The sequence below is a fragment of the Mangifera indica genome, chromosome 17 (assembly GCF_011075055.1).
Source record: "Mangifera indica cultivar Alphonso chromosome 17, CATAS_Mindica_2.1, whole genome shotgun sequence".
NCBI lineage: Eukaryota > Viridiplantae > Streptophyta > Magnoliopsida > Sapindales > Anacardiaceae > Mangifera > Mangifera indica.
The window spans coordinates 2,528,181-2,553,889 of NC_058153.1; the positions used below are offsets into that span (position 1 = coordinate 2,528,181).

General features: G+C 33.0%; 2 protein-coding genes across 3 annotated transcripts; one reads left to right on the forward strand and one right to left on the reverse strand.

Annotated features, from left to right (window-relative positions):
• Positions 1–8,971: 8,971 nt before the first annotated feature.
• LOC123200060 (probable inactive receptor kinase At2g26730) lies at positions 8,972–12,508 on the reverse strand. The gene is made up of 2 exons (XM_044615156.1): positions 11,041–12,508; positions 8,972–9,980 (listed from the first exon to the last, which is right to left on the reverse strand). The coding sequence occupies exons 1-2, from the start codon at positions 12,350–12,352 to the stop codon at positions 9,316–9,318; spliced, it is 1,977 nt and encodes a 658-aa protein (XP_044471091.1). The 5' UTR covers positions 12,353–12,508; the 3' UTR covers positions 8,972–9,315.
• Positions 12,509–18,643: 6,135 nt separating this feature from the next.
• LOC123201085 (sodium/pyruvate cotransporter BASS2, chloroplastic) lies at positions 18,644–24,151 on the forward strand. Of its 2 annotated transcripts, none has more exons than XM_044616536.1 (13): positions 18,644–18,990; positions 19,176–19,290; positions 19,900–20,023; positions 20,124–20,165; positions 20,249–20,362; positions 20,472–20,534; positions 20,634–20,761; positions 22,033–22,114; positions 22,429–22,480; positions 22,619–22,716; positions 22,830–22,988; positions 23,572–23,661; positions 23,762–24,151. In XM_044616536.1, the coding sequence occupies exons 1-13, from the start codon at positions 18,879–18,881 to the stop codon at positions 23,837–23,839; spliced, it is 1,257 nt and encodes a 418-aa protein (XP_044472471.1). In that variant the 5' UTR covers positions 18,644–18,878; the 3' UTR covers positions 23,840–24,151. The 2 variants fall into 2 exon arrangements, with proteins under 2 accessions (XP_044472471.1, XP_044472472.1); XM_044616537.1 differs by having other exon boundaries at positions 18,649–18,990; positions 19,197–19,290.
• Positions 24,152–25,709: the final 1,558 nt, after the last annotated feature.

Sequence of the window (25,709 nt, forward strand, 5' to 3'; positions counted from 1 at the left end):
TAGATGGATATTCATATGTGCACTGAAAACGGGGCATCTAGCCTCTTTTATAATAGTTTATGAGTTTTTCCACTAAAAACTTGATAAACTCAATAACCCACGTTTGAATCATCATAACTTATATTTTTATATAAATATAAAGACATTCAATGAAATTGATCACGGTATACTCATAAAACATAATTTGTTAAATTATACATTTGTATTGTGATCAGTTTTTAAATATATTTTAACTTGGGGTTGGGTTCAAGTTCATATATGTCAGGCTCAAGTTTGGGTTTATTCGAACAAAGTTTGTATAAAGTTTGAATAAGTTTGCTTCGAATCTAATCCTACCTTAAACATTAATAGAAAGATACATGAATTAGATAGGGAGATGGGCATCTTTATCAAAGTATTCGAATTAGGCAATAATAAAGAAATAATGATTCTGGGATGATTAATAAATAGAAAAGGGCTTGAAAAGAAGCATATACCAGGCATTATATTAATGAAAATTAAAGTTAAAAAAGAAAATAAGGCAAAATATATTGAAGAGGGAGAAAGGGAAAAGACATATTCAGAGGGGAGCTTAGTATCAATCCACCATGCAACTTTCTTTTTGGTTTCAAAGTTGCATAATTGTCATGAATTTGAGTGCATTCAGAGAGAAAAGAAAGGGAATATCTAATCTCTGTACATAAAAAAGAATCAAACATCTGAGGCCAAGGAAGGAATATCTTAGTTCCAATTCTACGACTCTAAATTAAGGGAATAACACAACACAACCTTCAAAGCTTAAAGGGAAAAACTCCCTCCCCAAAACAACATTAAAGGACTCTAAGACCTGGGAATCTTCTTCTGCTACCAACTTTACTCAAGTGCTTTGGAAGGTAAGCAGATTCTCCCCCCTCCCTCTATATATATCACTTATTTATTTCATGGGTTTATCAACTTCTTTTATTATTATTATTATTTTTTATAACGAAAAACTTTATTCAAATTGAGTCATTTTTTTAAAACTGATTCTGAAATGTGAGTCTTTTATATATACAGAGAAAGACAGAGAGAGAGAGAGAGAGAGAGAGGAGTGCATCGAATTCTCTCATATGAGTCTTGTATGAAATGTGAGATCCATAATGAAGTTTGAGTCTTATCCTACAAGACTCCAAGCCATGACTTTTCTCTGGATTCTCTCCATCTCTCTTTCCTCCCCAACTTAACAAAGCTAAAGATGAATGAGAAAGCAAACTGATTCTGTTCCTGACACGTGTCCCTTTATTCTCCTATTTCCTCTTCTGAATATCCCTTTTGTCTGGTGCATGAAATTTTGGGAATATTCCTTTCTCTTTCTCTGTTATTTATTTTCTCTTTTTCATTCTTTTGTTTGTTGTTATAATTTGACACCGAGCTTTATATGTTCCACTCCTAATTCTACCATGACAATTCACTTCTCTTGTAACTGAGCTGACTTCCCTTCCTGCAACATGTCTCTACAGAATCTCGTATTTTGATTAGTAGATAAACATCCTTCTAACAAAATATGTATTATATCAATTGACACGCATTTTATAGTATTTGTCTATGATAAAAAATTATAACTTGCTTTCCTATTAGTCTCGATCTCGATCTTAGTCTAATATTTTATGTAATAAAAAATAAAACGGACCTCCCACAACATTTTTTTTTTAAGTTACAATCTAGATAAAGGACATTATATATAAGAGTCGGTTCTCTATGTGCTTCCGTAAAATTTTCTCCCTAAAAAGGGGAATTTTATATTAAGAGTCAAAAATATTAATTAAAACAATAAACACTTTGTTATATGGTCAAAAATCCTCTTTAATCAAACTTGTGGATACGACATCTACAGAGGTAATTAATGATTAGTAAACAAATGTCGTACAAACTAACATGTTGAGAAAATCAGGTAATCTATCTACTACAACTCCTAAAACATTAAATTTTAAGTTTTCACATAAATTAAATAATGACAATCAAAATGCAATCAGTCTCCTACCATTTGACAAGTTGAACGATGTCCATCAAGTCACTTAACCTCACACTTAAAAAGCTCTAACCTTCATTAGTATAAATTTAAGACAATAAAATAGTTACGGAAGACAACACTTCTAGCATCTTACTCGCACTCTAGTATTATAATACTTACTCTTCTCTTTATGTTACTAAAAGAATATTACTATCGTGTATGTAGGTTCTTGGTTTTTCCAAGCGAACTATGTTCCACGTTAAAAATCGATTATCCTTTGATCGTCTCATGTAACCTAATCTTTTTACACTGAATTACATAATAGTTATTAGTAATTCTCCTTGGTGCCAATCAAATCACCAGCACATCTAAAGTTGAGAAGGATATTATTCATATTAAATGTAAAAGAGAGTGTTTTGCCTTTAATTTTATTGTTTTACTAACTATTGTTGATCCAAAACTATGCTCAGCTTAGCTGCAATATTAATTGCAAACCCTAGTTTATTCGAAATGGGCTAAGAAATGTACACAAATCTACTCTAAAGCCCAATTGGGGAGCAGCATTTGCCTTCTAAATTTCACTGGGAGCTGAATTATTCTTTCTCCCATCTCACAAAATTGATTTCTATATTTTCATTAAATTATTCAATCTTCTGCAAGAGGGCATGACATAATGTATATAATAATTTGCCCAAGTTGAGTATATATAATTTCTTTTTATTAAAAAAAATGCTTGACAATATGACAACATATAAGACTCTAAAAATTAATAAAATTAGTGGAACATTAGAACTTCTAAAATGAAGGTTTGGATTCAATTTTTTATAACGCGTATAAAATTTTGATTTACCTGATGTTGTAGGGGTTTACCCATCTAACAAATACATTTATATAGTAGAGTGGGGGTTTACCCGTTTAACAAATACGGACAGATCCCTGGTTAACCAAGGAAAAGTTCTTACAAGCTTTGTAGAAAGACGAGCGGATCCCGGTTAACCAAAAAAAAATTCTTACAAACTATGCGAAAAGACAATGATATTATCATAAGGTTTTTTCGTGAGAATAATATTCCATCAAATGGGATATTTCGATTAGAAACTCATTGTTCTTTTAACTTCAGGATACATTATTCCATTCGAACATTATCAAAACTGCTAGCTGTTCTCTTCTTTCGACGACTTCAAAATATGCTCAGGCTTTCTTTTAATCTTACATTTGTTTCCATTACAGATCAGAACGTGGAGATTGAAAGGGAACCAAATAGAAAATTCATAAGCTTGCCAATAGAGATGATAAGTATAGATAGATAGATATGACATTTACTTATAATAATCGAATATTATTCTCCCTTTTTTTTCACTTTTTCGCTAAAGTCTGTTTTTTCATATGTACATAGTGGGAATCCTGCATGATAAACAAGAGTTTTCTCTTTAGAAATAGAATTTGTATCAAAAAAATGTTTGACCAAAAGATAAGACTATTATGGAGTGAATATGAATATAGCATCTGCAGCAGAACCCATAAGAGTGGAAAATGGAATTAGAATCACTTTGGTCGGCCTCTAATCAAAGATATTTAAAGCTACATCCAGAGTGCCATTCAAGACTCCATTTTTTTTTTTCTTTTTAAAGCCACTTTCACAAGGTTTTACAAATTTAACAAAAGTTCGAACCCATATCTTCTATTTGAAAATTCTAATACTAACCCCCCATTTTTCTTTTTAATAAAAAAGTTCAGCACGAGCCCCCGAATTTTATTAATAATTTTAATGATTATTGAAGTTATACTTTGTTGACTTATTGATATTTCAACTACTGTCAACGCTCTATATATGCATACATATTCTATCAAAGTTAATTTAATTTTAGGTCTAAATATATAATACTTCTTTATCTAAGGATTATCTTCATCTTTGAATTTGAGCCACCATCCTAATATATGCAATGGCTGAATCAGGATTCTTGTCAAGAGAGGACCTTTGCGGCTTTGGTATTGTTTCTCAATCAATTAGTAAAACTTTTATTAAACCCACTAAAATTTGATCATAAAAAATAATATAATATGAAGTTATATTTGGTTTAACTGATTTAGTGGTTGTAAGGTCAATTATTAGTCCGAGATTTCTCTTACTCGATATGATTGATTCAATTCCGAAAGTGACAATTCAATTCAAATAAAGTTTTTTATTATAAAAAAAATACACAATTAATTTTTTATTGGAAAATAATATAATATAAAGAAGTTGAAAGGAAAATTTGCAATAACACAATTAACTTTTTAATTAAAAAAAACCTCTTTAATGTGAAGAAAGCAAAAGCAAAAGCAAAACTACGGTGATCGAACAATTAACTTGATTTCAATATAATCAAAAGTGGTTATAAGAGCCGAAACAATTAAATTGAAGAGTCGCATTATAGGAACAAACAATGAGTATAAATTTGTATATAAACGATAATATATTATTATATAATTGTGTATTATTATATCTCTATTTTAAAATTACTTAATTATATAATGACATATCATCATTTATGTATAAGTTTATACTTATTATTTGTATATATAATTTTATTATAAATTAAAATCTATATTTTATTCCAATTTATGATCCTTAGCAAAACCCCATAATAAATGCCTGAGTTGGAGTTGGACTAGGCCCATTTAATATCTAATGGCCCGACTTGCATATCTAAATTATCGCAACAAACACATTTCAAACTCCCTATTTTACAATTTCATGGTGATTTGACATGATGAAAAAGAGAAATTAGTTAAAATGACCATAATTCAATTAATCTAAATGAAATTAATGATTTTTTTTTTTTGGGTGTTGAACATATATAACCAATATTTTATATTTTGGTAAAAATACCCATATATAAATCAGTCTTAAATTCATTTCTAACTTTGAAACTCATATTCTCACCTTGCACACTTGATATCACCATGCATGCATGCATTGTTCACTGAATATAAATTCAATGATTCCATCCAATTTCCGATGGAAAAAATGGTTAAAAAATGTTAGTAAATTGTTTCTTATCATATTTAATAGCTCATAGTATAGAGATTTAAGCATTTTGATATAAATGTATAGTGTTTTTGGGCTTTGGTTCATCAGTTGATATTTGGTGTAAAATAACTTGAATCCTTTGCGATTTGATGAAATTTGTTAATGATTTTATATTCGAATAGATGTAAAATCTATTAATATTGAAATCATATATGAAATTATAGATTTACAGTGATCTGATCACCGCGTGTGATTCACAGTCACATAATGATAGAAGTTAAAGACGAGTTTTTTTTATATTTTTTCAACCATATGCGTGACTCACATGATAAGGGTTTTATGAGATTTTCACTATACCGGGGATATTTGATATAAAACTAGAGTAATACTATGTATACCCACTTTAGGTACACAAATATATACACACTCATATGTGTCATCATATGATTGATTATTATTTTATTCTTAATTCAAAATCATCTAATCACATGATGATACATATAAATGTGTATATATTTGTGTACCCAAAGTAGGTATACATAGTTTTATTGATAAAACTAGTATGTATGATTTACGTGGAGGAGATTTTCGGTTATTCATTATAAAGTATATTTTGCAATCCACCATGCAGGACACGTGTGATAAGTTTTTTTTTTTTCACTACGCATGTTTTATTTGGTGTGCGCAATACGCATGGGGGAGGGGTTTGCTTGTATCCTCAATTTTGCATGTCATAATCTCTTCTTAATCAAAAATCATTTGTCATAAATTGCCTCTTACATGATAATTCATCAATTAGTTGGTAAATATCGTAGTTAATCTTTTGGTAAATATCAATTAGTTGGTAAAATCATTAATGAAAGAAAACTTTATTTGAATTAAATCATTCTTTTGGAAGACAAACCGATCACACTAAACAAAACTTTTACTATTATATTTGGAATCTCACTTTTTTACTTCTCAAATTAGTTGGTAAAATCACTTTTTTTACCACTCAAATCTGGTTTAGTGCAACAACTAAGCATATATTGCATCTTCTACCCATCCAACCAAAATTTTGTTTTCCCTCTTCAGTTTACTCCACCTAGTTAACTTTTTTAAAGCTGGAAAAAATTATAATGAGGCCAGACAAGACTTGCTGGTGATGGACCAATCATTTCATAGTGGTTGTGATTATTCTTTCACAACAAATAAAGCATCTTTTTCATCCTTACGTACATGCACTATCATGAACCTCATCAATTCTAGGGGCAGTTCTTATTGATATTTATATATATTAAGTCTATAAATTCTTGGATCAAAACTCTTGAAATTCAACAAAAAACAAGATCTCGAAAACATTTGATGAATCAGACTGATGTTTATGATGTGCAATGGAGACCTTCTTCAGTAAGCATGATTATTATCTAAGATACCCAAAAGATATCTTTAGGTACTGAACCGATGCTTTTCTACGTTTCTGAAACGTTTCCGTTTTCGAAACACTCCAAAGTCGTGTTGTAACTATAACATGGAAGAGTTTTGGAATCTAATTTCATTGTTAAAGGAGAGAATAATGGGAAAAAGTCAGGTGTAATTGTGGTACCTTTTGGCGACATGTAAATTATTTTATGTTTACTGGGTGATGTTGTTAAAGAATAAACTTTGAAGGCAAGAAACTCTGTGTCTTTAGTATCACTCAAAGTTCTAACTTAATGAATAATGCCATCAGCTCACAGTTCTTTTATATTTCCTTCTTTTTTTAATCTACGGATATAAAGGCTGTGCCTAGACAGTAAGAAAGGAGTATCTTTCTGTAACCCACCAAAGACCCAGCTTGGATTTGACTACCGAAAACCTTATTCCATGGAGAATATAGAGATGTATTAAAGCCCCAGAGGTAATTAGAGTGATGAAAAGAAGGACTTCATGTATAAAAAAGTTGGATTTATGTTCTCTTTCAATATATTTTAAGATTAAACTTTTAACTTATTCAATCTTAAAGAATCGGTTAGGCTCGTATGGAGAAGGGAAAAAAGACTCTAAGCCACAAACATTTCAGCCATAACGGTGAACTGTAGGCGAGTGAAAATTTAGATGAACTGTAAAGTGGAGAGGAAAAAAGGGAGAAGTGATTAAAAGTGATGCTGAAGCATCCAATGTAATTTTCCAAATGCTTGTGGCTTTGAATTAATTGCAGATAAATAAATTATATGACAAGTCAATAATTGAGGCCAAAAGACTTATTCCCACTAAGGTGGAATGAAATTTCAAACTCTCGTTTTCTAATTTTTAAAAATTTAAACACTTATTCATAAGTTATAATCTATTAAAATTTTTAATTAGAGTTAAGAGTAAAATTGTCATTTATCAATAATATTTAAAAAATAAAAATTTATATCATTTTATCTCTTAATCTGGAAAACTGATAATTTTTTTCAAAATTAAGTTTTAAAAAGTGATATTTTCTTTGTTATTCAGGGTTTCAGATTTCTCCAACAAATTTCCGACGAATGGCAACTGATGTCTCTTCCTCCCGATGTCATCTCTATCTCTAACATTTTACTCCGGTCGATAATATTTAGACTCAATGAAATCTAAATAAAAAGTTAAAATTTTTCGTCTAAATCTTTATCATTTAGATGAAGTCGATTTTATCTATACGACAATGGTTGTTTATGATATGTATAAAGATCAAACTTATCATATTAATAATATATGAAGATCATACAAATATAAATTATCATTTGTATACAAATTTACCTTTTATCCAAAAGGGTGAGAAGCGCCTCCCTTCGGTGCACCAAAACATGAAAATGTGTTTTGCCCAAAGGGGCACCTTCTTATACAGGGTGTGTCACATGGTATTAAACTTAAACCAACTCAAAGACGAGACGGCGGCGCGTTAGTCACACTTTCCAATAACATCCACATGAAGAGACATAGTGGGCCTTCTCTTCAAAGAACTGTCTAAATTTTCCTATCAATTTTTAAGGCTTGATTTATTTGATTAATTAAATATTAAATGTTGTCACCTACATTTAGAATTATCAATAAATATTTAGTTTCCACTGGAAATTATAATTTTTTGTACAGCAAAAAGACAAAAAGGGCCCCAGATGTAATTGGGAATTGAGGTTGGTGGGTTCGAGGTCTCGTGAAGCACCGGCTGACAGCTAGTCTGGGGGTCAAAAGGCTCCGCAACTCTTTTATGTCAGATAGCAAAGAGCTTAGCCGGCCTACCTGTTCCCCGCTGGTCCTTCGATACACAACTGGACAAATCAATCTTTAAAATCCCCAATATGACCTTGCCCAATCATATTGCTTTACTTTAAGCCACGCGTCAACCGATCTTATTGTATCAACCCCACGTATTGCAAATTTTTGCAGCGCTCGTCCCTGCTTCTAATTTTGTGATAGGATAGTACAATCAAGACCAAGTTATTATTATTATTTTAAAATAAAAAAATCCGACATATGAAAAGGAAATTTTAACGGACAAAGAATATATAGAAGGTTACATTTAAATCAAATTTATTAAAATTTAAGTTTAAATTTGATTTAAATAAATTAGATTTTAATGAGTTTTAAATTAAATTTAAATTTAAGAGTTAAAATTGTTTTAGTTCAAACTTTAGAGACATTTCATTTGTTAAACTTATGAATTTAAAATTTTGATAAAAATTAATTAAAAAATATTATTTTAATTAATATATATTAAAATAATATTATTTTAATATTATATTATATTTAAAATTTGATTTAAATTCATACTTAAATTAATTTAAACTCAACTCTTATTAAAAGACGGGACTCAAATACATTTAAAATAAACTTAATAAACTTAACCGGTTTTCACCCGCTATATTTAAAAAATATTTTTTTAAAAACCGATTTGCATTAACACAGAAAAACGAAAAACCAGCGCATCCTTCTATTCTACAGAAATTTATTAAATAAGAAGAATAAAACAAAATGTTTTGGCATTTTACAAGAGCAAGAGGAGACAGTAGTTGGAATTTTCAGATGATTTTTTCAACGCCCAATTCGTACACTGCATTTAAAAATAATAATAAAAGGCCTGAACCAAAGGAAAACGTACATGAAAAGAAGAAAAAGCCATGTATTTACTGACAGAGAGGATTTGAGAAAGAATCATAAATAAAAATCAAACTAAATCCATCGATGGCCAATTCCAATCAGTTCATGGAACTCTCCAATGCACCCTTCATAAACAATCCAAACCTCCCCACCTGTAAAAATCATTGAAAGATGAAAAGGAAAAAGCTAAAACCAGAAAACACATTTGCAACAACTTTTTGTCGTCGCTTTAATCCCCCAACAGTGGCTAAAATTAGGGTGTTACAGCTCTAGGTGGGGTCCGTGATTCAGGGGGAGGTGTATGACCGTCCGATCCTTTTGAAGGATCATCAGACGACTGTCGTAACCCATCATCAGTCTCGCCTCTGTTTATATCCTCAATCATGCGTACCACCTCTTGCATTGCCGGTCTTTGATCAGGTACCGTCGAAACACAAGCCATTGCAATTTGCAACAACTGAACCATTTCCTCTTCAATATTGTGATACCTCATCAACTCCACATCAAAAACTTCCGCCGTCCATTCTTCCCGGACGACGGATTGGACCCACCGAGGCAAATCAATGCCTTCATCACCCAACGATGCTTGATTAGGCGATTTCCCGGTTAATAGCTCTAATAACAATACACCGAAACTGTACACGTCAGATTTGAAAGTAACTTTGCGGGCCTCAACTACTTCTGGGGCTCGATAACCGGCCATGCGATTGGGTGGAGTTGCGTTCCCGAAAAGCGGGTTGAGTCCGAAATCCGAAATGCCAGCATCATGGCCGGCTCGGAGCAGAATGTTGGAGGATTTTATGTTCCCGTGTATTACTTTTCCTGACACGTGGAGGTATGCCAGGCCTCTTGCCGCACTTAGTGCTACTCTCATCCGGTTGTCCCAGTCTAATGGCGTACGGCCTGAACCTCTGCTACCTACAAAACGGATTACCGCAAGTTCCGGTTAACAGTCAATGTAACTTTAGTAAAGATCTTAGTATACGTGGAATCAAGCCTTAACAAACTCCAAGGAAACGTAGCACAGTCCTTGTCAAGGAAAAGTTCAACTAATTTAAGTATAATTCGGACGGGAGAATATCTTTGTTCCCCCCAAACTATGTAAAAAATTAAGTGCTCATTCTGAAACAATAAAACTACTCAGCTGAGTACTCAAATACACATTGCATTGTTCTTAATAAAATTAGTTTATTCTTAGTATAAATACACTAAAAAAACAAAAATACCTTTAATAACTTCTAAAACTTATTAAAAATAAATAACATTTTACTACCCGTATTTTATAAAAAATAATTTTAAAACACAAGACAAAACTCAAATAAGTCATATTGGTGCAATTTCAATATTACATTAGAATGGTGTGAATACATTAAAAATTGCATTGATATAATTCAATTTCAACGAAATTGCATTATTCTAATACAATTTTGACATATTCACATCAAAATAGTGTAATTTCAAAGAAATTATAACATTTCGCTTTGATTCAAGTGCAATTCTAACCCTACTTTCAATTTTAATCGATACGATTATGTATTTGAGATTAATTGGAGTTGGGTTTTTTTTCTTTTAATTGAATGGAGGGATCTAAGCCATTTTTAAAGTTGATAAGAGAAACGTAATTTGTTCGTATTTTAGTATTATAAGTGATATTAATTGTATAACATTTATATATTTTTACAAAACTAACAAGTGACTTTTGACGTAAGGTGAAAAATGTCTTTATTTAGACTTTAAGGGTGGCAATTAGTAATTTCGCATAGTTAAGGTCAGAAATAGTGGCTCTGCCTCTATTAAATTGATAATGTCGGCGGTGCCATGGACAAATAAGACTAAGATTGTTGATCTCCCAATGTGCGTAAGCATTACCATAAAATAAAGTAAATATTCTTTAATCTAAGACTAAAATAATTTCCACGACTGCAGCAGAAAATATTAATTAAGCAGATAAAAAATAACAGAGGAATTGAAATCATACCGTGAAGAAGAGCAGCTAAGCTACCGACGGGCAAAAAATCCGATACAAGCAATTTTTCATCTTTGGAGTAGTAAAAGGCCCTCAGAGGAGCCACATTGTCATGCTTAATCTTCCCTAAAAGCTCCATTTGCATCTCGAACTCCTTTTTACTTACAGCCACTTCTTTCAGCCTTTTAACTACCACTGTTGTTCCCTCTTCAAGCACCGCCTTGTAGCTCGTCCCCACGCTTCCTTTACCCAGAACCTCGGCTGAAGCCCTCAATAAATCCTCCAAATCGAAGTTGTAAATCCCTCCTTCGAAGAACACAAGTTTATTCCTCTCAGCCTCTGCTGAACCACCCGTGATATCGTCTTTCGATGAAGAAGTTCCTGCCTCCAACGCCGCCGCACGTGTCGCCGCAGCTGCACTGGGTTTTGGAGTCTTCCTAGGCTGTTCACGGCGCCGTTTTTTAATACAAAATACCAGTAAGAGCAGTAAAAGAAGAAGGAATACTGCGCTACCAATGACAATTCCAGCAATGGCGGCCGTTGAGAGCTTCTTAGATTTCTTGTGTCTCGGAATTGAAGGTGGGTTTTCAGATGGCGACAGAGATGGAGACGGAAAAAATGAGTTATTACAAGGTTGCAATGGTCGTCCACATAGATCTAAATTTCCGGTGAATGCTGATGAAGGGAACTTTGTTAGAATAGCAGGGATGGAGCCATTGAGATTGTTGTTTGACACATTGAAGGCTAACAGATTTGCAGGGTTGATGCTTGGAAGATTGCCTGAGAATTTATTATTCTCCAGAAAAAGACCAGTTAGATGGGTTAAATTGTTGACAGCGAAAGGGATTGCTCCAGTAAAATTGTTGGACGAGAGATCGAGTCGACTCAACCGATTCAGCGCAGTCACGCTCACTGGAAATCCACCAGAGAACTCATTGTCTTGCAAGTACAGATTCCGAAGGAGCGTTAAATTCGAGAAATCGGAGGGGATCTCACCGGAGAGACGATTTGAGCGGAGACTCAGAACTCGGAGCTTACTCAATCTTCCTATCGTGTTGGCCGGAATCGGACCCACTAGTCCAACACCGGGGAGCCGTAAAGTGTAGACGTACGACCGGTTGGCATCACACTCAACTCCGACCCAGGTGCAGGCCGAGGTGGACTCATTCCATTCCACACGATTGGCATGTGGAACTTTTGAGAGAAATGCAAGGAGAGCTTGCTTGTCTTGAGTCGGCTCGGAGCTAACCCGCCCATCACTCAGTAAAAAAACGAAAACAAAAAGCAAAGAGAATCCACACCTACAGCCAATTAACAGTGCCATTTCAAAACAAAGAATGATAAGAATCAAACGGACTGTTTGTTATCTATAAGCCGGTTACGATTTGTACAAAAGCGAATAAATGGATTTTCCGGTAAGATTCCATGTGAGAAAGAAAGAGAGAGAGAGAAAGAGATTTTGTAGTGAAAGTAGAAGAGAAAAAGAAGTGGTTTTGTATTGAAAATAAAGCTGAGCGAGAAACAGAACCATCGAGCTGGCGAAAGTGTGAAACGTTTTTTTATTTTTATGTTGCAGTAATTTTCTTAATTCAACGTATTTCATAACCATCTAAGTCGCAGTTTCGGCGCGTGATCTTTCGTTGGAAATTGATGTATGGCTACTTGTTTGGATTGCGCATGTGAGAAAGAAGGCCTATGGGTCCCCGCTCTATCCAACCTCATAATAAATACTTTGGCATAAGAGTGCCCATAGTTCAATGAGCAATGCTGACAGAGAGATTATACCAATTAATATAGTTGAGCATTTAATAGTGACATTATAGTAAATAAAAAAAATTGTTATATCACTGTTATATTAATCTTTCTAATTTTTTTTTATAAATTCTATATAAATATAATATTGATGTAATTTAATTTAAACTATAAAATTAAATTAAATACAGTAAATATTACAATGTGGTTTGATTATTTTATAATTTAATTTGATTTACGTTGATAAATTTAAAAAAAAACAGTTTTTATTTTTTGTTTTAGTTTAGATTATTTTTAAATCAAATAAAACTATAAACTGTATTTTTTTAAATACACATATATATATAGTATTTTTTGATAAAATTTTTCACTGAATAATTAGGTGTTTAACTTATTTTTTTATATTTATTTTAGAATATTTTTACATGTATATTATATATATTTTATATTTCTTTTATATACTTAAATTATGTTTTAAAATATTATAATTTAATTAAATAATATATATTTAGAATCCAAAAGTTAGTCTAAATGGTGAAAGGTCAAAAATCATTTACAAACATCCAAAGTTTGAGTGACTCTAACGTAATATATAACAATAAAGTTTACCTTTAATTTTTTCAGTCTCTAAATACTAGTCTAGGTAGATGAAGCCCCCAGAACTTATCACAAAGCAAAAAAAAATGTATATTTATAAATAAATAATTTTAATAAATTCGAACTATAATCTAAATGGACTTAATTGATTTGGTTTAAAAAATTTAAAAATTTTTTTTTCCAATTTCAAAAAACTCCCTTATATCATACCTGAAGGCACTCACGCATGACCCAAAGTCTCCTGCTTTTATTAAAATAATATAATTTATTTATTTTATAGAAGCACACTGTCACCCTCATTCGCCCGCTCAACCTACTCACGCTCTCTATGGACGCGTGGGGGTTGCTGTGTATAAAATACGGCCATAAATACAAATTGTGCATCATAACTTGATGACAAAAAAAAGAAGGCGTGAACGATCCAACGGTCAGAATTGTGTGAAGAGGAATGTTGATGGGGTATGCATGCGAGTAGTTTGAACGTCCGAAAATGTTCGGTTTGACCAGTAAAAGTATGGTTTTAGTTAAGCAAAATTAATGGTGGTGATGACACATGGCACCTAATTAGAGGCTGTCAATGCCAGACAAGCTCAATGTTGGGGAACTAACTTCGAAGCCCTAATCTTTATATATTATTTATGTTATTTGTGCATTTCCATTATTATTTAATTACTAAAATTATTTCGTTTGAACTCTTCTACATTCCGTAATAAAAAAAATACAAGCAATTTTGAATTTATTTCATGAAAAAAGTCAAATGAGATTGAGGTAAATGTCCTTTTCGAGGCAACTGAATCTAAAGAAAACGGATTTTGAATTTGCCCGCTCCATTTAATCATTCAAATTATTCCATCAGGTGTCATAATGTACGTATGTAAATATATATATATATATATATACACACATATATGTATCAAATGTTGAATGTGACCTTCACTTTTTCGGCTGATTTTATATGTATTTTATTTAATACCTAGAAGTTGAAAGTAGGAGGTAGATGATGATTGATGTGAGCATTAAATATTGGAAGTGGCATGCATCATTCATGCTCTTATTATTGATTAGGCCAAAGAGCTATTTCCCACCCAAGGTTTAGTGAAAAGATAAATTCTCATTCTATTAACTTTTAAAAACTTAAATACGTATTCATATGTTAAAATTAACTATTAAATTAAGGTAAAATTGTTATTAGATAAAAATATTTAAAAAACTAAAAAACTATCACATCCCCCCACCAAGATTTAAAAACTAACATTTCCCCAACCAAATTTTGTTCAGTTTAGCTAAATTTTTTTTACCCTTGAATTAGGGTTTCCCTCATATTTTCTCTTTTATAGTCGCCCCTCATTTTTTTGAAACTTTCAGTTTTATCCCTTTTTGAGTTTCATCATGCAGATAACTTTTTGGTGACTGTCCTTCCTTCGTCTTTGGTGATAAACATTACTTTAGACAAAGCCATCGTCGCTTATATTCTTCCTTCTGGACACTCTCTCTTCCTGATGACAGTATTAATAGATCGACAAACACGAAATCATCGAGAGGAAATGCGTCGTTATTCAACCACGACATTTGGGTTCTCTTCGGCTCTCCTTGTCAGTAATAACTTCTCCCCCTGTAGGCGTCGTGCTTGAAGTTGGCGACCAACTGGATGAAACTCCCATGGAGAGGAGATGCGCAAAGAACTTGAGAGAAGAGAAATACCATCACGTCGTTGTCAGAGAATTGCTCAAGTGTCAAAGAGAAAGCAAGGTCGATGACAACTCAATCTCGAGTAAAGGATGACGTCAGATATGGTAGGAGAAGTCATCGAAATTTTAAAACCCTAGTTAAAAAATCTGAAGTTGAAGGAGAGTGGCCAAATGAAGTTTTCAAAAACTTTCAAAAGATTTTGGATGGTGACAATGAGACATAGAAGAAAAACCAAAGGGTGACACTGGCCAAAAAAAGAAGATATAATTTGTCTATATTAAGTGTATTATATATTTTATAAAAGGTCAAAGGACTATTTCCCACCCAAAGTATGTGCATTTCTCAAGTTTCCCCCTATTAACTTTGCAAATCTCATTTACCCACCCATGGGCTGTTAAAATTAACTGAGTCTGTTAGTTATATCATTCTCTCCCCTAAACCCTAAAAACTAATAATTTCACCCCTTAACCCAACAACATTTTCGCCTCTAGGGTTTCCAGTTTTCAGAGTGCATTTTTTTGGTGTAGTTTCTTCCTCTCCGATGACCTCCAGGCCACGACTCTTCCTCTCCGACACAGTCTTCTTCCGACAGCTCTCCTGGGAGCGGTGATCGATGAAGACGAGTAGTCTTCGTCGCATCTTTGTCTAGAGACGAAGACTCCTCATCGACGAAGAGTCTTTGTCGTTGACAAAGACGACTTGTCTTCGTCGATCACCTCTCCCAGGAAAGCCGTCAGAAGAAGACCGTGTCAGAGAGGAAGAGTCGTGGCCTGGAGGTCATCAGAGAGGAAGAAACTACACCGAAAAAATGCACTCTGAAAACTAGAAACCCTAGGGGTGAAAATGCTATTTTTTAAAACTTGGGTTGGGGTGAAATTATTAGTTTGTAGGGTTTAGGGGGTGAAAATTAAATTAAATTTAAGTTTATTTTTTATAATACAGACAAAATGACGATTTTACCTTTAAAACCGTTAGTTTTAACCATGCATGGATGGATAAATGAGATTTTCAAAGTTAATGAGAGGAAACTTGAGAAATGCGCATATCTTGGGCGGGAAATAGTCCTTTGGCCTTTATAAAATGACCAAAAATGCATTTTTACTGCTAAATTAATACTCGACTTTGACAAATAAATGTGAAAATAGACTTTTCAAACTTGAATAATGAAAAATCTTTGTTTTACCAAAGTTTGGGTGAGTGGGATATACTATTTTGGCCGACAAAGAAGAGGTCCATAAACTAATTTTGGATACATTTAAAGGGATCCATATTTAAACAAATACTACTTCATTGGCTCATCAAATGGTCCCCAATATAGTCCTCTCTACCATCAATTTCCATCTCAAGCACTTTAAATCTTTTTTTTTTTAACATAACCCACTTCATATCCCCACCAAACTTATATAAATAAAACTATGTATATAATTTTGTATATAAATAGTAATGTATCATAATATGATTGAGTATTATTTTATTTTTAATTTTTAATTATTTAATCGTATGATAATATATTACTAATTACGTATAAAAATTATGTATACAAATTATACAAATAACACTATTCTTATGAAATTAAGGGCTGCATTTTTTGGGCAATTCAACATAGATCGCACAAATTGAACTTAAAACATAATAGGTTAGCTTATCCTTGACAATTAACGCCTTAAAGTATCTCATCCAAACCTTTAAGTAGGGCCCAGACAAAGTTGTAAGTCTACTCCTTCGGCAGAAGTTTGAAATTTCAAACATGAAAGTAAAAATTTAAATTTTTTTTGAATAATCAATTTTTTGTTTATTTATACGGGGTTGATGTGAACATACTTATAAATCGAAGGTTCACCGACAGCTTACCATGCCTTCATCACCGGTATTTTTATAATTTTATTTCTCCGAAACTAAAGCATCATACTCTCCTAATCATTCTGTCCGTGATCTCATGTTCTAACCCACAATGATATCTTTAGGAGCATTCTGCCATGGAAATACAAATTTTTTAAAAGTGCTCAAAATTCCTATCCTTGGCTCTCACCTTTAGCATTTTTGGTGGAATTTGATATCAGTCTTGGTGGGATTTGATATCTGTATAGTTTTAAAATTCGGGTTTCTTCGAGTCCATCGAATATGAGTTTGCATTATTTCAAAAACAGTGGTTTGTTTTCTTATTATAACGAAAAATTTCATTTGAGTCAGATCTCTATATTGGGTTGGAACCAATCATACTAAATAGGATAGATCTTGGGCTGATAATATATGTTACAATCACTGAATAATAGTTCGATTTTAATATATTATCAGAAGAGATTTTAACTCATACTCTTTTATGTATTAATTCTCCTCTTTTATCACTTCGGTGAAAAGTTATGCTCCATAAGAGAGTTGAAAAAAGACAGTACAATGTACAAAACTTCTTTTCTTCTTTTTTTTCTCAAAAGAGAAGCAACATCTGAAGTTGAAAAAAGCTGATAAGAGGGTGGAAAGACAAACAAATAATTAAATGGGGAGCCAGACCATATACCAAATTACAGATTTATATATGGAGGAGGATAATTCACCTTCAAGGACCCAATATTGCTTAGAGTTTTCGGCCATACAATCCAATAACATGCTGATGTTCACAAAAAGGCTTGCCATTGTGCAAGTGCAGCATCAATTAACAGTTGACTACTCTAAAGAACGACCAGCCTCTTCACATCAATTGCAACAAAAGCAAGCATGACTATTGTTTGGTCCATGAAGGCAACGCTAGTGCACTTTTTTTTTTGGGCTTGACCCCATATCATTTAAGTGAACATTGTACCATGAAATCATGTATACACATTTTTAATATATAAAATAAGTTTATAGATGATATATCATTATATAATTAAATGTTATTTTATCTTTAATTCAAAATTTTCTAATTACAAAATAACCCATTATTTGTATATCGATTTTGTATACTCAAAATATATACAAATAGCGTTGCTCTTAATTATATGACTGATTAAAAAGCTAGATTGGTTGGTTTGACATGAAACTAAGAGCCAATCAGTTCATAAGTTATGAACCTCGGTTTGGATTTTTAACTTGATTAAATTTGTCGAATCAATTTAAACTCATTTATTTTTGTTCTATCGATGGTTTATCTTTATCAAACCCTTATATTGTCAGGGTTTTAATCCAATTCAAGCCTAGTCAGCATACAAATTGCATTTTTTTTTTTTTTGCACATTTGGTTTATGTTTTCCTTTATTTAGCCTATTTTCCGGTTTTCACATTTTAAAGAAAGTTAAAATTAAAATACATACATACATACATACATACATACATACATATATATATATATATATACATACATATATGTATATATATATATATATATATATATATATATATATATATAAAATGAATGATCCACCGATCAATACAATGCTCTGATAAATGTGTTTGTTCTTTATAATTAAAGTTTTAAGTATGAATCAATAATTAAAAAAATTATTTATTTATTGGCAAATCAGCTTTTAATGATTTTAGGATTGATCATAGGGGTATGGTTTGTTGGACGGTTACATCTGAGAGGAGATCGGATGTGAGTTGAGTTTCACATCAAGTATGAATCATAGCAAAGACAAAACAACAGTGGATTTGCCTCCTATAATAAGCTAAAGAAGACAAGAACTACTCTGTGAGATAGAGATGAGGCTACTCTCGAAGTGTGTGGCTCATTGGTGTCCACGACCACTTCATATCCACATTTATAACTGAAGCCCTGACTTTTTGGGGCCAAGCTGCCCAGTGTTCAATTAATTTGGGGTGTTTTAGACTCCTATTTAATGGCGTCGATGTCAACTAGATTTGTTGTTAGAGATGGTGCTAATTTACATACTTCGCGTACTATCTACACAAACACTTCAATTTCTTCTAGGAGGCTGCAGGCTCATCTGGGTGTGTTTGATATCTGCATGTTACTTGTTTTTGGTTCTGGGTTGTATTTTTATGCTCTTTTGGTATATGGGTTCTTGTTCTTTTGCTTTCTCTTGTTTTTGGAGTGTTTTTGAGTATGTTTTGCAACTTCAATTCCAATTTCTCACTTGTTTTACTTCTTTTTTCTTACTAATTTGAATACACAGATCTCATGGGTGTTTTTTCAGTGCCCAGGAATGCCAAAAGTTTGGCAATCAAAAACAAGCCTCGAAGTCCCACTGTCTACCTTTCAGCCCCTTTCTCGATCATTCAACGTTCAAGGTATCTTTTCAGACCGAGTGTTTTGAGTATAAAATATTTGGTTTGAATTAGCTATTGTTTGCTTTAGAATTTGAGCATTTACTTCTTGCTAAAGACACAGGCTTGGTCACTGTGATCTTTTTTTAGGTGTTCTGAACTACAGTTGATGTGAAATCATATAGAAATTATAATTCATTTTAGTTAATGGTAGATTAAATTGCTGTGTTGTATTTTTTTATTAGCAGAAGAGAGTAAAAGAACATGTCTTGATCCTCGCACTCTACCTCTTAAAGTGAATAGACATCTTCTTTTGTCACATAAAAAGCTGCAGTAAATCATATTGTTTCCTTCTGTTTTTCTCTTTAAAGGTTCATAACTGCTATTTAGATAACAAGTTTGTTTCACTGCTGCTTAAAGGGGGCTAAACCCAATAATCCCTGCTTTATCCTCTCTATTTTGAGGTCCTCCATATAGTGCTAAGTGTTCCTTATTTTGAAACAGACATTAGTGCATTAGGCTCTTGATTTTCAAGATTTGCTAGGCTTATTGGACCAAGTGTCATTCTAGTTCATAATTATGCAATTGTAAATTCTCAATATCCAGTGATAATGATCTGACTACTATATTCAGGAACTCCCAAGTTTTGTGCAAGACTGCTGCTAATGTGTCTGGCGATATTCCCAGTAACACTTCTAGTGGGATGAGTCAGTATGAGAAAATAATTGAAACTTTGACCACTCTTTTTCCTGTCTGGGTATGTCTATCATTTGTTGCTAGCACTTGATGGAGTTATATGCAATCTTTCTAAAGGGAACACTTCAGTTGAATAGTTACTTTGACTTTTTCATGGACAGGTCATACTGGGCACCATAGTCGGAATCTACAAGCCTGCTGCGGTAATTGTTGGTCTGTTAGTGATTCTTGGATTAATGAAAAATAAACTGTTGTTTAACTAGTTGATTATGAGGTCTTCTCACAGGTAACTTGGCTGGAGACAGACCTTTTCACTCTCGGTCTGGGTTTCCTTATGCTATCAATGGGGCTGACATTGACCTTTGAGGATTTTAGACGATGCTTGCGGAATCCATGGACTGTAAGTAGCAAAATTTCCACACATGTTAATAAAATGTTATTAAAACAAAAAAAAATAAAATTCAGTCCATCAGTTTCCTTATTTATGTCACTGAGAACTTACTTTGCAGGTGGGTGTAGGATTTCTTGCTCAGTATTTAATCAAACCAATGTTAGGCTTTGTCATTGCAATGGTATATCTTCTCAATTTCTTAAATTGGCTGTTGATTTTTTCTCCCGGATGAGATGTCCAATAATCCTAGTTGAATGCTAATATATCTCTTTTGTTTCAGTCCCTAAAACTTTCTGCACCGCTTGCAACTGGACTTATTTTGGTTTCATGCTGCCCTGGTGGTCAGGCTTCAAATGTTGCAACCTATATCTCAAAGGGAAATGTAGCACTTTCTGTCCTTATGACAACGTATGCTCCCCTTGCATTCATACAATTAGAATCCTTAATTTTTTTAAGTCTCTGGTAGAAGTTTCCTGCAGGTCCATATTAAGTGCTTATACTGTCTGTCATCGTACAGAACATTTGATTGTAGAATCTAAACTTTGCATTTGCAGCTCGTTTTCTTTTTCTCTCTCTATAGTAAAGAAGTAAATTATTTTGTCTTTTCAAATACGAGTGGTCTCTAGCATATGTTCTTGCATAAAAACTTTGCCATTGGTCAAGCCTTTACATGTATGTAACAGCAATTGATGCAAGTAAAAGCAGGGATATTTCTTTTTTTTGTGTGTATACATATATTTGCTTTCTTCTTTAAAATGAATTTTGGATATTCTACTGTTCTGTAGTAAAAATTCAGGTCGTTTTCTGTAGATTAATACTTAGTAGATATAGGCTTTAACTGAACAATATTTCAGAACCTTGAATTTATTTGTTGTGTGCACAAGTTTTGTGCATGCTTGTACTCACAATGAGGGAGAGAGGAAGAGAGATCAGTTTGGGTGAGTATCAGGTACTAGGTAGAGCTTGATTCTATTTATCATTATCGAGAAGTGAACTTAGACATTAGAATTGTATTGTTTAGGGCTGGATTCGAGCCGAGCCGAGCTCGGCTCGCAGCCAGCTCGGGCTCGGCTCGGCTTTTTAAGGGCTGGCTCGAGTTCGGCTCGAGCTCGACTCGAGCCGAATTCGGCTCGTTTTCAGCTCGGCTCGTTTTTTATATCAAAACGACACCGTTTTGTATATATATATGGATTAAAACGACGCCGTTTTGTATAAAAAAATTTTTAAAAAAATATACCGAGCCAGCTCGGGCTCGGCTCGAGCTCGAGCTCGAGCTGGCTCGGCTCGAATCCAGCCCTAGTATTGTTATTAAACACAGAAAATTGGGGCATCAAACATGTGGAACATGTGCCGTAGAGTAGTCAAGTACAAATTACTTTATCATGTATGTTCAAAGGATCACAAGTACATCTATTTGTCAGAGAAAGGAAAAGAATTTTTCCTAGCCATGCTTGTGAACATCAAAATTGATATTCTAGGCTATGGAGAGCCTTCATTCAATATAGTTGGTTGTAACCTGACCACACACCTATGAGGGCAATGATTTTCATTTATGTTTTAGGAGCAAGTGATTGTGGTGTCTCAGAAAGTGTCCTGATTTATTGATGCATTTTAATGCTCTTGTACAAATATTGAGGACTTGACTTCAGATCTCATAAATTTCTTGTGGATTTCTGTAGTTGTTCAACTATTGGAGCAATAGTCATGACTCCACTCCTTACTAAGCTACTTGCTGGTCAGCTTGTTCCAGTTGATGCTGCAGTAAGTTGATTCATGCTTTATAACTTCGTAATGTATTGTCCGTGAATCTGTACCATATGAAAGTGATGATCTTGAAGAAACTGCTGCTCTGAATTCCGAAATCTAATTAACATATTGTTATATTCAAAGACACCCTACAAAATTATCATTTTATGTTATGCATGGGAGTTTAAAGTACCCATCTAGGAGTTCTCCATTCTAAAACCCGATTTATTAAATAGGGGGCTAATATTCGGAGTGTTGTAACCTATTACTTCACCTTCATATGTAGCGATTCCAGTTAGTCTAACAACTACACTCTATCATCTTTGCAGGGACTGGCTATTAGCACATTTCAAGTGGTGTTAGTGCCAACAATCATTGGAGGTATTTAGTTGAGGTTTACAGTTGTTCGATTTCAATGGATAGGAATTAAACTTTCCTCTATATCTGATCATAGCTAATGAAAATTTGTAGTTTATCTGTCTATAAATAATGCAACTTAATTTTTTCTCTTTCTGCTAGTGTTGTCAAATGAATTCTTCCCCAAGTTCACTGAAAAAATTATCACTGTGACACCCTTAATTGGAGTTATTCTTACCACCTTACTTTGTGCAAGCCCTGTAAGTTCTCAAAATATGAAGTGAAGAATAACAATTGCTTCAGCATTCTGGCTCAGATTTATTATTGTTGCTTTAAGTGGAAAGAACTGATTCTGCTGGTTGCTATTTTCAAGATTGGGCAAGTTTCTGAGGTCTTGAAAACTCAAGGTGCACAACTAATTTTCCCGGTGGCTATCCTACATGCTGCTGCATTTGCTCTCGGTTATTGGGTTTCAAAAATATCATTTGGTGAATCCACTTCTCGTACCATATCCATTGAATGTGGGATGCAGGTAATTATCTAGGACAAGTGTTTCTAATTCTATGCCATATTATGTGAGATTGTTTATCATTCTGAAAACAAATAAGATGAAGTAGAGAGTAGTGTGGCCAGAGAACTATAAATTAATCATTTCACTGTATAGTAAATACTTGCTATTATGTTTTAGACTAGAGATGATAGAAATTTGACATTCTGAATATTGAAGTCTTTTGTGGATGTAAATGAGAAATTCGCCCAGATAAAATATTGTTGCTTCATTCCCCAGTCCATCAAAACAAAATAAAGAAAAACCTTCTGAATAGCTTGCCTCTATCTGTAGTGTGACTCCTCTTGTATTATTTATTGAAATGTGGAGGGATACCAAACCTATTGCCTGACTGCCCTCATGAAGCAGGCCCTAATAAATTTTCTTTTACTGGTTTCCCATTGCCTTAATTTGCATCTGATATATGTAGATGATGAGTCTGATGTTATTTACACATAATTTTAGGACGTCCTGACTTGAGAGTTACCTTATTTATGCATATATGGCTTCAATGAATTATTTTTTTGTGTTTTTATAAGTTTGTTTACTCCTTCATTTGGCCCTCCAGAGTTCTGCACTTGGATTTCTTCTAGCTCAGAAGCATTTTACAAACCCCCTTGTGGCTGTCCCTTCTGCAGTTAGTGTTGTCTGCATGGCGGTATGGCCTTTTTCACTCACAAACCTTTACATTTTACATTCCTACTAGCTCTTGTTTTGGTTCTGATTGGGATTTCTACCGATTATTACCTCCTTTACAGCTTGGTGGTAGTGCTCTCGCAGTCTTTTGGAGGAATCGGCCTATCCCAGTGGATGACAAAGACGACTTCAAGGAATGAAATCCCTGGTGTATAATGTTTTCTACTGAGTTTTTGTTTGCCTTTACAATGAAAACACTTCTGGTTTAGTTCTAAGTGGTGGTAAGAGTTCTGGATTCAAGTAGGTAATCCATCTTTTGCTCATAGGAATAGCCTGAAAAAATGTGGTAATTGAAAGATAGAGAAACTATAAACAATAATGTAGAGTCTTGTTTATTCTTTGGTTTTTTGCTTCCTAAAATTTCCTCTTGATTATGGGCAATTTCAAATTATATTCTTTGCAAAGGATTTGATTATTTGGTAAGAAAAATTTAAGTGGGTGGTGGCCTATCATTTTCCTTTTTCCTTTTTCCTTGAATGGTTTTTCGTGCTGCAGGGTATTTGATAATTTGGCAAAGAAAAGTAATTAAATGTACAGGTCAAAAAGAGCTATTTTTATTGCTAAAGCAAAATCCTTGCATATTTAGCTTTTGTTGTGATAAAGTTTTTCTCTTTTATTCTTACGCTACTACCTCATCTCTCATGCCCACTTGTGGACATTATTTTCCTTATTTCATTCTGAAACCGGTAAAGAGTCCCTCCCTTCATTTTTTTCCCTTTCACTTTGGCAGCACCTAAACCTTGTTAGGCCACCGTTTCTCAACTCAAAGCCCTTTAAACTTGAGTTTACAGCTGCCTTAGTTCTCCCTTATTTTGGCTCAACATTCACCAAGATCAGCATTATCACCAGTGCTCTTTTAACTCATTATTTTCAGCATTTTTGATATACCAAGAAAATCCACAAGGTTTGAAGAATTCTTATGCCATGACTGATGTATGAAATTGTTAAAAAATTGTGGATTTTTGGCTATATATTTTATCACTCTTAGCTAAATGAAAGAAATGTATTTGCTCTGATGTTACTGAGACTAGAGACATTATATTAACCCAAAAAAAAAAAAAAAACCCAGATTGGAGGTGAGAAATGAGAAATAGTTAGAAGGAAAGTATCCCAATATAAGAACAAATTCTCTTAATTTTCATGATGAAATTGTTGTTGTGGATGTTGAGGAGATTTGAATGGACTAACACAATAATTAAAGAATAAAACTGGATAAAAAATACAGAGATTTATGTGGTTTGACAATGTGTTTATGTTTATGGAAAAGTTGTTATTTTATTGATTTCTTGATAAAATAATTATAAAATAGTTATACTTAAACAAAGAGGGTCGAGTTAAGTTGACTTATCTATTTTGACATAACTTGTAAAATTGTGAGTTATGTTGGACTTGTGGGTTATGTGGGTCATGTTCAGGGTTGTGAAGTTTGGCACGCGGCCGAATCTAACACAACCCTATTACTTTTCATCCATTAAAAAAATGAAATTAATATGATATTCATAAGAAATTAAAAAAACATTAATAATTAATTAATATGATATCCATGAAAATATAAAAGATATTGATAGTTAATTTATATGATATTTATGGGAATCCAAAACATTAATATCAGGGAAACCAAAATGCAATAACTATTAATTAATATTATATCCATGAGAATTAAAATGCATTAATAATTAATTAATATTATGAGAAACTCAAAAGACATTATTAAAAAAAAAATACAATTTAGTGGATTGACTTACAAAAACATGTGAGGCAATCAGTAAAAGACCCACAAATGCACGATCTAAAAGACTTTAAGGTGTGTTGCAAGTCTTATTATGCTAATGGGTTGACCTGACCGCCTAGTCTCCCAATTTGCGAGTCCATGTTTGCCTAACTCTTAAACACGATAGGTTGCAATAGAGCAGACAAAATCTATTGTCGTGACTAGTTATATTACATAAATTATAATGTTCATTTTACATATTCAACTTCTACTTGTTCTATTTAAAATAATTTATTTCT